General features: G+C 35.1%; 1 protein-coding gene across 13 annotated transcripts in view; it reads right to left on the bottom strand.

Annotated features, from left to right (window-relative positions):
* MLLT10 (MLLT10 histone lysine methyltransferase DOT1L cofactor) overlaps window positions 1-12,471 on the bottom strand; it is a 235,419-nt gene that overhangs the window by 62,960 nt on the left and 159,988 nt on the right. For 9 of the 13 annotated variants that reach the window (XR_003914122.1, XM_029953345.1, XM_029953343.1 and 6 more), the window contains 3 exons: window positions 10,283-10,852; window positions 3,284-3,328; window positions 2,417-2,449 (listed from right to left, as the gene is read on the bottom strand). Coding sequence is in view for 12 of the 13 variants with exons in the window: in XM_029953345.1 (XP_029809205.1) it covers window positions 2,417-2,449; window positions 3,284-3,328; window positions 10,283-10,852 (648 nt within the window). In the remaining variant the exon portion in view is untranslated. The remainder of the gene's footprint in view (window positions 1-2,416; window positions 2,450-3,283; window positions 3,329-10,282; window positions 10,853-12,471) is intronic. The other 4 variants (XM_029953352.1, XM_029953346.1, XM_029953354.1 and 1 more) reach the window with 4 other exon arrangements.

The following is a 12,471-nucleotide window of genomic DNA, read 5'->3' as shown; positions in this document are numbered from 1 at the left end:
CCCAAAAAAAACAAAAAACAAAAAAAAATTATCTGATTTTTCATGGATATTTTTCCAAAGACAATGTACAGATGGCCAAAAGACACATGAAAAGTGTTTAACATCACTAATCATCAGGGAAATGCAAATCAAAATCACACCGAGCTATCGCCTCACATCTGTCAGACTGGCTATTATCAAGAAGCCAAGAAATAATAGGATGCGGAGAAAAGGGAGCCCCTGTGTAGTGCTGGTAGGGACGTAAAATGGTGCAGCCACTATGAAAAGTTCGAAGTTCTTCAAAAAATTAGAAGTTGAACATATGAGCCAGTGATTCCACTTCTGGATATTTATCCAAAGAAAACGAAAACACTAATCTGAGAAAATATTTACACCCCATGTTCACTGCAACTTTATTTATAATAGCCAAGACATGGAAACAACCTAATGTCCATCAATGAGTAAACAGTGATGAAAATGTGCTATTACATACATACAACAGAGTATTACTTAGCTATAAAAATGAACAAAATTTTGCCATGTGTGACAAAGTGAATGGACCTTGATGGCAGTATGCCAAGTGAAGTAAGTCAGACAGAAAAGAAAAAGATAAATACTGTATGATCTCAAATATGGAATCTAAAACAAAACAAAACCCAAAATACTCCAAGCTCATGAATATAGAGAACAGACCAGTGGTTGCCCAGGGAAATGGAAGGAGGAGAGGAGGCAGAAGGGGTGAAGGAGGTCAAGAGGTACAAACTTCTAGATACAAAATAAAGGAAGATATAAAACTCCATTATTTACTTCATGTTTTAAAAATATGTGACTAAGAATACATAAGTATCTGACTACACTACCACAGTGTTCTCTCTCAAATACAATCTTATAAAAAACACACAATTTTAAGGAAAATCTGCGTTCATTCTATTAATCCCAGGACATTAATTCCATTCACCTATAGAGAAAAACATAACAACTGTCCCATTAAATTGACATATTCCAATACTCTGCTGGCTAATAATGGCAAAGGATTTATGTGACAATTCATTCACAATTGCTACCCACAAAATCTCCTTTCTTATTATTCCAAGTATACGCCTTTCAAACTTCCAGTATGTCTGAAAAATATCAGAAATATTTATTCTACAAAATATCTAATAAATATCCTAATATTAGAAATATTAGAAAAATGTTAGAATTAAATTAGAAAAAATTCTAATATACCAAAATTAGAGAGCTAAACTTAACTATGCAAACTGAAAAAGATGTTAACCCTCTTTTAATTTTATGCTTCCCTACCAAAGAATGGTAACATATTTAGTTTATTTTCAGGAACGCTTCCAATTCCTTTTTCCTCTAGATCCCTAAAGTTCAAGAGTTCCATGTTATCTGGAGAGTTCACTATCTGAGACTGCAGTTCCAGGTTACACCGGGAAGCAAGAATGATAAATAAATGTACTCATTAATAAAATGGTCATTTGTAAAATGGGTGTCCTGTCCTGGCCACCCCCACCCTCCGAGCCAACTCAAGTGGCTATGGCTGTTCATCATGCCAGTGGTCCCTTGCTAGCTACAGATTTGTACACATCTGACAATATAATCACAACACAAAGTGACTTGCAAATTAAACTAAACTATCAAAATGCCCAAGGTTTCATACAGTTAATAAAAACATGCTCAAAAACCACTTGAATCACATAAACGATCTTGAACAGATACAGATAAGGTAGGTCAGTTAGTAATTGAAAACAATCAACAAAGAGGATACTAGATTCAAAAGAGGTTTTTTGAACACTAAATTTTCTTCAAAACTGAAGAAATGCTCAAACATTACTGCAAACATGACTTTCATTATAATTACATCACAATATTGAAAAAAGCTAGCATTTGCCTCATATCCTGATCATAGAACCCAACTCTGCAGAAGATGCAACTCCCCTAGAAAAACCTGGTTCCAAATGAGAGAGCATTAAAAGGCTTTCTTCCATTTATTCAGCATATAAAATGTAGGGCAACCCACTAAAAGTATTCTACACATTAATTTTTCTAAATCCCAAAAACAAAATTCACATTTGAAGTTGTGGAAGAAGCAGCTAATCTTGACCTAGGTACCACTTACTGACTGCACCGCCACCAGAGAGCTAGAAAAACTATTTACAAAAATAGGAAAAAAGACTTTCATAAAGTTAGAACAACACTATTATCATTTTGCCTTCCAAAGAGACAATAAAAGCTACACTGATGAACCACATTGACCTAGCATTCTCCTGGAGGCAATCTACAGAAAGTTCTCGCTAAGAGGCTGAACAATTGCCTCACTGCAGAGCTGGGTTTCATCATATCAATGGAACATGCAAGCTTTCAACTGGGATTCTCAATAGAAGGCAACCTTTGTGATAAATGAACCACTAGAGAAGATTCTAATAAAACTTACCATTGTGTATTGCATTCAGCAACTCTGAGAAAGCTTTTAAGTAAGGAAAAAAGGACTTCAGGTTAAGATCATTCTCAAACACACAAAAGAAATACATAGGCACAGACTGAGTCAGTATAATAAAATCTCAATAAGTACATTTATCATTGTTTGAATCATTAAAACCATAAGCTTGGCTCAGTTTTTATATGGTATAAATTTCTAAATATTGCGTTTCATTTGCCAATCTACCACCTAATACATTTAATATGTTAGATATACTGTCATAATGGTGACAAATTTTCTTAATAATAAATACATATGTAAAATTACTTTTAAAAAGACATTTAATAGTCTATATAATGTCTTTCTTGCTAAAAGTATCTGTAGGATTCAATTCTGTTAAAGGTAAATCTACCACAACAAATTCTACCAGTATTTATTATAAAGAAAAACTTCATTTTATCATTGAACCTGATCAAAAATTCTCATTTCCTAGACTTCAGTATAATAGTCTCGACACATATAGAAGTCAAAGCAAGAATGCTAATGCCAACATACAAATATTAAAAAATTATATTAACATCAAGATTAGTGGGAACCAAATTCTAAAAATATTACTTCAATAGGGAACAGAAGTCACAAGAAATACCACATTAAAAGCCAACAATAATTAAAATTTGGTCACAATTGAACTAAAATGAATCCTGACCACAGGACAAGCAGCAAGTTATCTCTGTAGGAGAAAAAAAAATCTGTTCAGTTAAGAACCAACTGCACTGCAGAAAATTAAAATGTAGAGGTTCAGAGGTGGCATAGTATAACAGACAAAAATCACTGAAGTAGAAGTCAAAAAGCCTGGGTTACCAACCCAGTTCGACAACTTACTAGTTGTTGGACAAGCTCCATCATGTCGATACTGCATGGAAATTTCTGTGGGGAGGGAGGAGAAAGGAATCAGGAGAAGTTGCCAGTGACTCAAGGGTAGAAAAAGAAACTTGGCCAGAAAAACAAGGAAACATTCACCTAAAAATCTAGCTGAGAAGAGCAAACGGAACTGCGGGAATGGAGATTATAAGCCAGGATCTGCCATGTGATGAGGTGATGGAATTCTCGCAAATCTTGGCGGGATAGTGTGGAAATGTGTGTACAAAGGGTGGGGAAAAGGGGCATCTGGGTGGCTCAGTCGGTTAGGCAGCTGACTTGGGCTAAGGTCATGGTCTCGCAGTTTGTGGGTTCAAGCTCCACATCCGGTTCTGTGCAGGCAGCTCACAGCCTGGAGCCTGCTTCAGATTCTGAGTCTCCTTCTCCTTCGCTCTCTGCCCCTTCCCCCTCCCTCCCTTCCTAAGATAAATAAACACTGAATTTCTGTTTTTAAGGGAAAAGACCTAAGGGCTTACAAATTAATCTGTGAAACAAGTGCCTAAGAAAAAATAGATTCACTATAAAAGGGAGTATAGTTAGAAATGTGATAAACTAATGTGTTTTATATAATTCATTAGATGACAACAATTTATCAAAAACATCTGAATTCTGTGGTCAATTAGAAATTACAATTCCAGTACAAAAATTAGTTTATATATGAGCAGAAATCTGACATATATAACAATATAAAACTTGTTAAACTACACTCAGCTTACTTTCTTGTGCCTTTCGTTTTTGATGACGATAAGAAATGAATGAATAAGCCATCACTTATTCCTTTGTTCCACCCAAAGGAAGAGAACAAGCAGAAGACAACATGAGGCAATAAAACACTGCTAAAAGCAAAAGCCGCTAAGAAAATGAAAATTAAATTTCCAAAGGAAAAAATAACTGACACAGGACTAAGTCTGTGACTCTAAGGACTTGGTCTGCTAACCAAAGAAACATCAGGTATTCCTTTGTGGCTAGCACAGTTGGTCTAGTTTTCTTTAAGGAAGAATATCTGGAAATTCGCTGGATATTATTAAACCAAAAACATGACTTCTAGGAATCATAGGTACAACGGAGTCTTCTAGGCAACCCTCACTCACCCATCTACCTATATGCATATCTCAGAAATCAAGTCCAATCATGAGCACCCTCCAAATAACTTGAAATAAGAAAGACAAAGCAAGGCAGAGGGAAGCCAGCACTCACTTTTAATCATTTTAATATTTAAAAGAAAAAAACTTCGCATTAGCTACTGTTAAAAAAAAACAAATCTTAAATGACTTTAGTGTAAGTCCTTTCCAGATGATACTGAAAAACTGAGACATGGTGGAAGAATTTGCCATCTTGAATGCGAATTAACAAATTCAAGTGAGATTTAAAAAAAAAAGAGAGTTACTGGGAAGATTGAAATGGAACATTACAGAGAAATGGTAGTTGTCTGAATGGTGCAGAAAAAGAAAGGATTATTACCAGAAGGATTTTCTCAGTGAGAAAAAAACAGAATATGGCTATTCTGGCCTTTGATCTGATACTTTTGCAGAAAGACATACATGGTACAGGGCCAGCAAATTTTTAAATCATCAAAGATGAAAACAAAAATCAGAGAATTTTCTGAAGAAGTAAGTTTCAACATATATTCTGGTCTTAGCAGCATCCAATATCCTATATGATTTTCATTTATGACCCAACATAATCAATATATATAAAACCATAACCTGAGTCATTAAGATGGGTTTAAAGTATCTTCAATAACTGTATCTACTCCTGGGCCTATAATTTAGTAACTCTTCTCTTGTGAGCTTATTAGATTATTTGTGTCTTTGATTCTCTTATTTGTTTACAAAATCAGACTATTCCTAATTAAAATATTTTACCAGGAAAAGACTCCTCATTTTATTAACCAACGTAGATACACCATAAATGAGCATATATTTAACAAGAACCCATTCACAGTTACATGGGCTCAAGTTAAACTTTCATAACCTTCACTTTTCTGAAGTCAGAACAACCTTCTCTTGAAGTATCTATTCATATTAATAGCTTATCTCCATGAAATCTTTAAGACTTCATGACTAGGTACTCAAGGTCAGAATCAAACAACTGCCTTCCTAGAATCTCCTTTTATAGCATTTATCACCACTAAAGAAGTCCATCACTGAAACAGATGTCAAGTATCTTAACTTGGAAAGACATGGCAGCATTATATTAAGGAACTATAGACTAGATTTTTTAAAAAACAGGGAGGGACACCTGGGTGGCTAGTTCAGTTAAATGTCCAACCCTTGGTTTTGGCTCAGGTCATGATCTCACTGTTCATAAGTTCGAGCCCTGCATTGGACAGTGTGGAGCCTGCTTGGAATTCTCTCTCTCTTTCTCTCTCTAGCTCCCCACCTGCCCCCCACTTCTGCTCTCACTCTCTCTAAAAATAAATAAACTTTAAAAATAAATAAATAAGAATTCAAGAATAAAATAAATAACAGGGAAACTTTGGAAAGATGCCTGAAGAAAATAAGTTAACGCTAAACCAGAATTTTCTCAAAGAAAATAACAAGATGTTGATTTTCATAAAGAAAAAATGTTGACTTTCACTTTAGTGAATCATAAACTCTCATAATGTAGTTGAGATAAATAGGGAAAACAGGACAAATACAACATGTCAACTTTTCCAAATGCTGTACTAATTTTCAATGTTTCAAAAGCCCTACTTGCCTAAGATCTCAAAAGAATACATAGAGAAAAAATTCTATTAAAAGCTTAACATAATTTATACACCCAAACTTACAACCTTCAGTAGCCACTTAAAACAACACACTGATTTCCCATTTTGTACAAGTAACTATAACAGTAAATCACTTATCAAGATGCACTTCAAGTTATTATAATCCAAACCCTTTATCAGACCAAGAGTTTAAAGGTATTTTCTGGGTTTCTATTCTGACAGGATCTGGGGTTCCTAGAACAAATATCTTTCTACCTACATGCCACTATAATTTGAATATGTCATGATAAAACTTTGATTACTATTAAGTCAATGCTTCTAACAATTTTAAGACAATCACATTATAAGGATCTGATTCCACTTCTGCTGTGTGTCCGACCTGTGGTAAAACCAGAGAAAATACAATGATAGTAGCTACCCTATTTCACAAGGTTGTTCTTAGGAACAAATAAGACAGTGATTAAGAGTTCTTAGAAACTGTTAGGTGCTCTCAAATATAAGATATTAATATTACTTCAAGCTGATGTATTTCTTTCTGTCAGTGAAATTCTTTCAACAGTAAGTTGCCAGAAGTCAGTCCAGGATGGCTACTCTACGACCAGCCTGTACGTCTGAGTTCTTCGGCCTGACATTCAACTTTCCAGAACCATCCTGCCCTACTTGGTCAACAATACCTCCAACTATCCCACAAACACAAGTTTCTCATTTCTAGTAAGTTTATTCCTCAAATACAACTTTACTTTCTTTTCTGATAACCTTGTTGGCCTTTCCCTGCCCTCTCCAACGTATAATTCAAATCTCAACTTCTTGATGGCCTTTTCCAACTTAATTAACACATCCTAAACTGGCCTGTAATACCACATTATAAGCTTTATAAGTAATTTCACTTGCACCCTGGCTATAAACCTTGCAAGTCAAGTTAAAAACCACACAGGGTACTGCTAACCACATGATGTGGTTTCAGTAATTACTAAACAGTATTCATTCGTTGAAAAGAGAAAAAAAGATGTTTACAGTTTATTATATACAAAGCACTGTGCCAACAGTGAGGAGACTGATGAACGTGACAGCAGACGCCCTCACCTCATGAAGCTAGGATTACATAGTGCACGTTATAGTCTAGCATCACAGCCAACAAGTGCTTACAAAGGTCACCTCCCTCGTTACTCAATTATCAACTTGTCATGACAGCAAACATCTTTTGAAAAGGCAAAAACAATTCTTGATAAACACAGTATACAGTATACATTTCTCCTTCCTACTTATTTATGAGAAAAAGTTTCCCAGTTCTAAAATTACAAAACTACTAACTTCTCAATCTAAAATTAGCTCAAAGAAAATTTAATATTTTCCTATTAGTAGGACATTCAACTTTGCAAATGAAATTATTGGCTCAAATTTTCTCACTGATGCCACTGCTTAAAGTACGACTGACGTTATGTACTAGTGTGGTTTTAGACCCTCATCGGCAAACAACCCTATTATAATCGAGGATCTCTCAAATCACAGAAAATGCATGCACGGTTCCACCACACTGCGCTGAGGATTGCTTCCTCTTTACAACGAGTGAGAACACTCAACACCTATCAAGTGCTTAGGACAATGTGTAGGGGGCGCCTGGGTGGCAGGCTGTCAGTTAGGCAGCCCAACTTCGGCTCAGGTCATGATCTCAAGGTTCATGAGTTTGAGCCCCACGTTGGGCTCTATGCTGACAGCTTAGAGCTTGGCGCCTGGTTTGGATTCAGTCTCCCTCTCTCTGTGCCCCTCCCTCCCCTCGCGCTCCGTCTCTCTCTTTCTCAAAAAAATAAGCATTGAAAAACAAATTAAAAAAAAAGTGTGTAGTATATATTACGTTTCAAAAGCAGTTAGCAATTCTTAACTTATGATTTAGAGGGTGTAATTCCTAAATATCCATGGCATTTAGCCAGTTTCTTCTAAGTAAGAATAGACTTTTTAGTACTAAGTTTATCAATAAAGGGTATATTCTAAGGGTATGTTCTGAAATAGTCATAAAACTTTTATTAAAATGTATATTAAGAACACATTATCTCAAAATCGTTTTAAATAATCTTAGTCCATATAGCCTTAACTTTAACAAAACATAAAATCTCCAGATTTGTTTTTAAACACAATTTTAAGGGAAAAAAAAAATCTTGCCAAGTCTTAAATTTATGTCATTTACTTTAATGAAGTAGTATTTATGGGAGTTTCTCCCTAAATTTCTTTACCTAATGGTGAAGTAAAAGGGACACAAATTCATGCTTTTCTGCTAAAGATATTCAACAAACATTGCCCTTGGGGAGTAGTTATTGTGAAAAGAACACAATATCCCATGGCTAAAATCTCCCTAAATCTGTAACAGGTGGGAAAATCTTTTCAGAGATGTGTATCAAGATGTAACTGCATTAATTTGAGGGTGTGTACTTCAAACAGTATCTATTCAAACTGAATTAATGCAATTTTTAAAATGTAATAATATTCAGACTGTGTTTCTATGTATAGGAAATCAGTGAGGATCTCTTCACAAAAGCAAATTCAGGCTTAATTTCCTACGTTATTCATCTGATTACTGTGTCTCTTGCTAACAATGAATATGCACTCAATTTTTTCTGAGTAAATTTGTCTAAATTTATTTTGTTGTGACTAGAGGTTAATTCTAGTTGCTAAGCCCTCTGGTCTAAAAGAAAACATATAAATAAAATGTACATTCAAATGCACAATACATTTTAAATTTTTTCAATGGATTTATTTCTCATTACAATTTGTTTTATTCCCCCTCTAAAATAGATTTAGATTTTCTACCGTCCTCCCATCATTTTTTGATCACCACTACTGAAGGGTGAAGGGGAGCTTTGGGTGCTCTTGGTACCTCGTGGGTAGAGGCTAGGTCCTGATAAATGCCCTACCAATGCACAGGACAGAACTTCAGACTAAGGAATTGTCCCAACCGAAATGTCGGTCGTGCCAAGATTGAGAAATCATGCTCTAAGCCCATCCCTGATGCTTCTAATGAAACAATCCTGTCACAGTTTCCACTCATTCCTCAAAAACAAACAACCTGTCAAACCGGTCCACTGTGGCACTGAAGCTGGCTAGGAAACACAGAAAGAGAAAGAACTCCTCAGTTGTGATCTTGGGCAACTTATTTTACCTATCTAAGCCTCAAGATTTTCAGCTGTAAAAGGGGGAAATAAATAGCCCATATTTCATAAAACTTGTGTAGGAATGAAACAAGATAATAAACATAAAGCATTAACAGACCCTAGCACAAATGGTATTTATAGTTAATAATTTTCACTTCTGACCTTTACTTACGCTCTTTACTCCCTTAGAATGGTCCTTATGTTTACCTACTGAAATTAATGCATGCACAACTATAAAAACAATCCAGAAGTCTGTATTTATAAAATACACATGAACATTCTTCATTTAAACTGTATTTATTTCCATTCCATTTCCTACCTATCCTCTCTACCAAGCACTGATAAATAAAATCCATAATAGCTTATTTTAGCCAAATTCTCATTTCTACAATCAGAAATCTAAATAAAGTCAAAACAGAGATGAGGTTTATAACACTTACTCAAATCTTAAAAATTTTAAGAACTGAAAATATTCATAATACAAAGTATAGGTTAAAGAGGCATCCCAATGATGTAACAACATATATAAATTCATTCATACTTTAATAAAGTTAATGGTAAAAACTGTTAAACATACTTGAAAACAAAATGAATATAAATCATTTCTGATTATCTCCTGAAATAAAATATGACTTAAAAAATCCATATGTTTACATCATTTATTACTGATTAAAAAATATTCCACATGGAGTCCTTCAAGTAGAATTTGTGTGAGGAACTGAGAAAATAAAAACAAATTACACTGCAGAGAACGGAAGCCCCAAAACAAGCACCCAGCACCACAAAGTGCAAAACTATGCAAAATGCTCACCCCTCAACTGTGAATTCTGAGTTGGTTTTAAAATACGATGCAGGTAAAGCAAAAACAAAAATGGGAAATTAATTCCAGGTATTTCATAAGAACTGAACGACCAGTAAATAAACTATTTAGCCTATTTTTAGTTAAGTAAATGATCAGATTAGTGCCAAACATCTTGTCCAACTGAATGTCATTTAGCAACTCAAACTATTAACAATAGCTTAATTTCCCTTTGGGGGTACAAGAAAGGTGGGGGGGAGACAAATAAGTAAAAAAGACAGAAACAAAAACAACAAGGGGCAAACCCCTACCTGAACCAACTGGAGAGGAGCCAACACTAAGACTGTGTAAACTTCCGTTCCTGAGCAATGTGGGAGATTTCTGAAGACTAGAGCTCGCCACGCTTCCTGCCGCGGAGGCTACCGACGATGTAGGTGAGGCAGAAGAAACTGAGAGATGAGAAACATTCTCTTGATTTTTGTTTCCTTTAGGTCTACCAGGCCCATGCTTACTTTGTTTATTTCCTTTTCTTTTCTTTTCCTTTACAGTTTCTTCTTCTATGCCAGAAGTTTGAGCCCGTTTATATCCTGCTGTAGGAAGGCTGGAATTACCCAAATCTCCAGGTGAATTTTCAAAGCTTTTAGGCTGTGAAATAACAGCTGAGGTCGAAGGGAGACCCATTATGGAACTAAAACTATTCACCCCCCCTTCCTGGCTTCCAGACTCTCCTTTATGTACATCTTTGGTTGATGATGACTGCTGGGAGTGAGTATAACTGTCATTACGCAGATCTGAGTCTGTAAAGCTCAAGAAATCCTGGGGAGACTGTACTGAACTTCCCGAAGATGATTTTACACTGCCTGGAGTTCCTGAAAAACTGCCTGTAGTAAAATAAAAAAAAAGGGGGGGGGGATAGGAAAAGAAAAAAATTGGATGCAAAAGTTCCCACGAGCAATAGAAATGATACAATCATCAAAAAGAGATGGAGAAGAAAAAACTATGTAACTTAGGACAACACTATGTAACGAAGTAGAGTTTAAAAAAGATTATTATGAAATCAAGTTTACCTATAAAATCTTCTTTAAAAAATACTTGTCACTTCATAGTTATTAAACTGAGTATTAACTCTTAAATTGTAAGCTATTACTTCTACAATGACCAGGATGAAAGATGTGCTTTATTTAACCTACCTTTTAGGAATGGCAACATTCCTCAATGTTTCCCCAAACACCTGTGTGTGCTGGAGGAAGGACGGAAGCACAGCAAAGTCTCACAGACAGTCTGACGAGACTACTACTATATCCTGAATGGCTGGGAGAACTTCCTCTTTTTCAATTACTGAAGGTTTGATTTAAATGTTTCCAACACAGACCCAGAACCAAAAGATGTTGCTTAGATTTTAAGTTCCGAGTTTTAACTTCAAGACAGTGTTAGGATAATTATTAAGTTAACCTACCCCACCAAAACACAGATTTGATAAAATAATAATGAGCACACAGAACCCTGATCTATCTACCTTACATTCTCCCAGTCCATTTCCTCTGCAGCTACATAAAGAAATCAGCCTCTAACATTCTGCCATTGCTTTTCTAAAAGTAAAATCATAGGAGAGGCACCCTCATGAATCCCTTTCACGACTGCTTATTCTCTCTCACTCTTTAAAGAACATTAGTAGCCCACTATGCCATTGTGAGATAAAGGTTCTTATTTACTTGGTAAAAAAATTAAATGGCTGGGATGAAACAGTAGTTCAGTCCGACACACCAATTCACCGGACTGTCCCTACGCTCGCCAGACTCTGTCGTGACCACACATCTCTTATGTTTCATACAACTTGAACTGTATCACATTTTAATTAATGTATTAAAAGCAAAAGCTCAAATAAAGTGTTTCATCGGAATGGAAGGGAAATTTCAAGCTAATGGTTAAATTTTATTACAGAGCACATTAAAAATCATCACACATAAATCCACCTAAATATTTACAACAGTATTTTCCCACACACACAATAATTCCTTTTTAACTGAAGTTTCAGGGTTTTGAATTTTAAGTTTTAAGCTCTTCTGAAATGGCTTATTAAGGAAGAACATTCATCGGCCTAAATTTTAACTCTTTGAAGAGAATATCCATTTTATTCACTTACAAAGTTATTTGTACCTACGTGAGCATTTTCAAGTTATGTCTATATAGAAAAACATACACATCAAGAAGCCATTTACATCACATCAATCATTTAAGGATAATTGTAATTTGCCACTTAATTAGCAACTATAAAGAAGTACTTTATTATCCATTCTGATCTGTCACCATCTGTCTTTTTTCCACACATTTTTGTTTTTACAGCTGGTGTTAAAAGCTCACTCCAGTGTAGCAATACTTTCAAACATTTAGTATACGCAATACATGTAATTTCTAAAATTCACATATTGCCCACAATGAAAACCATAAAGCAAGCATCTTAAATACCCTATCTTTAAATTTCCACTTTTAAAACTTTTAT

Source organism: Suricata suricatta, chromosome 10, assembly GCF_006229205.1.
Source record: "Suricata suricatta isolate VVHF042 chromosome 10, meerkat_22Aug2017_6uvM2_HiC, whole genome shotgun sequence".
Lineage (NCBI taxonomy): Eukaryota > Metazoa > Chordata > Mammalia > Carnivora > Herpestidae > Suricata > Suricata suricatta.
Note: the sequence above shows the minus strand (reverse complement) of the source record. Positions and strands in the feature narration are given on the sequence as shown.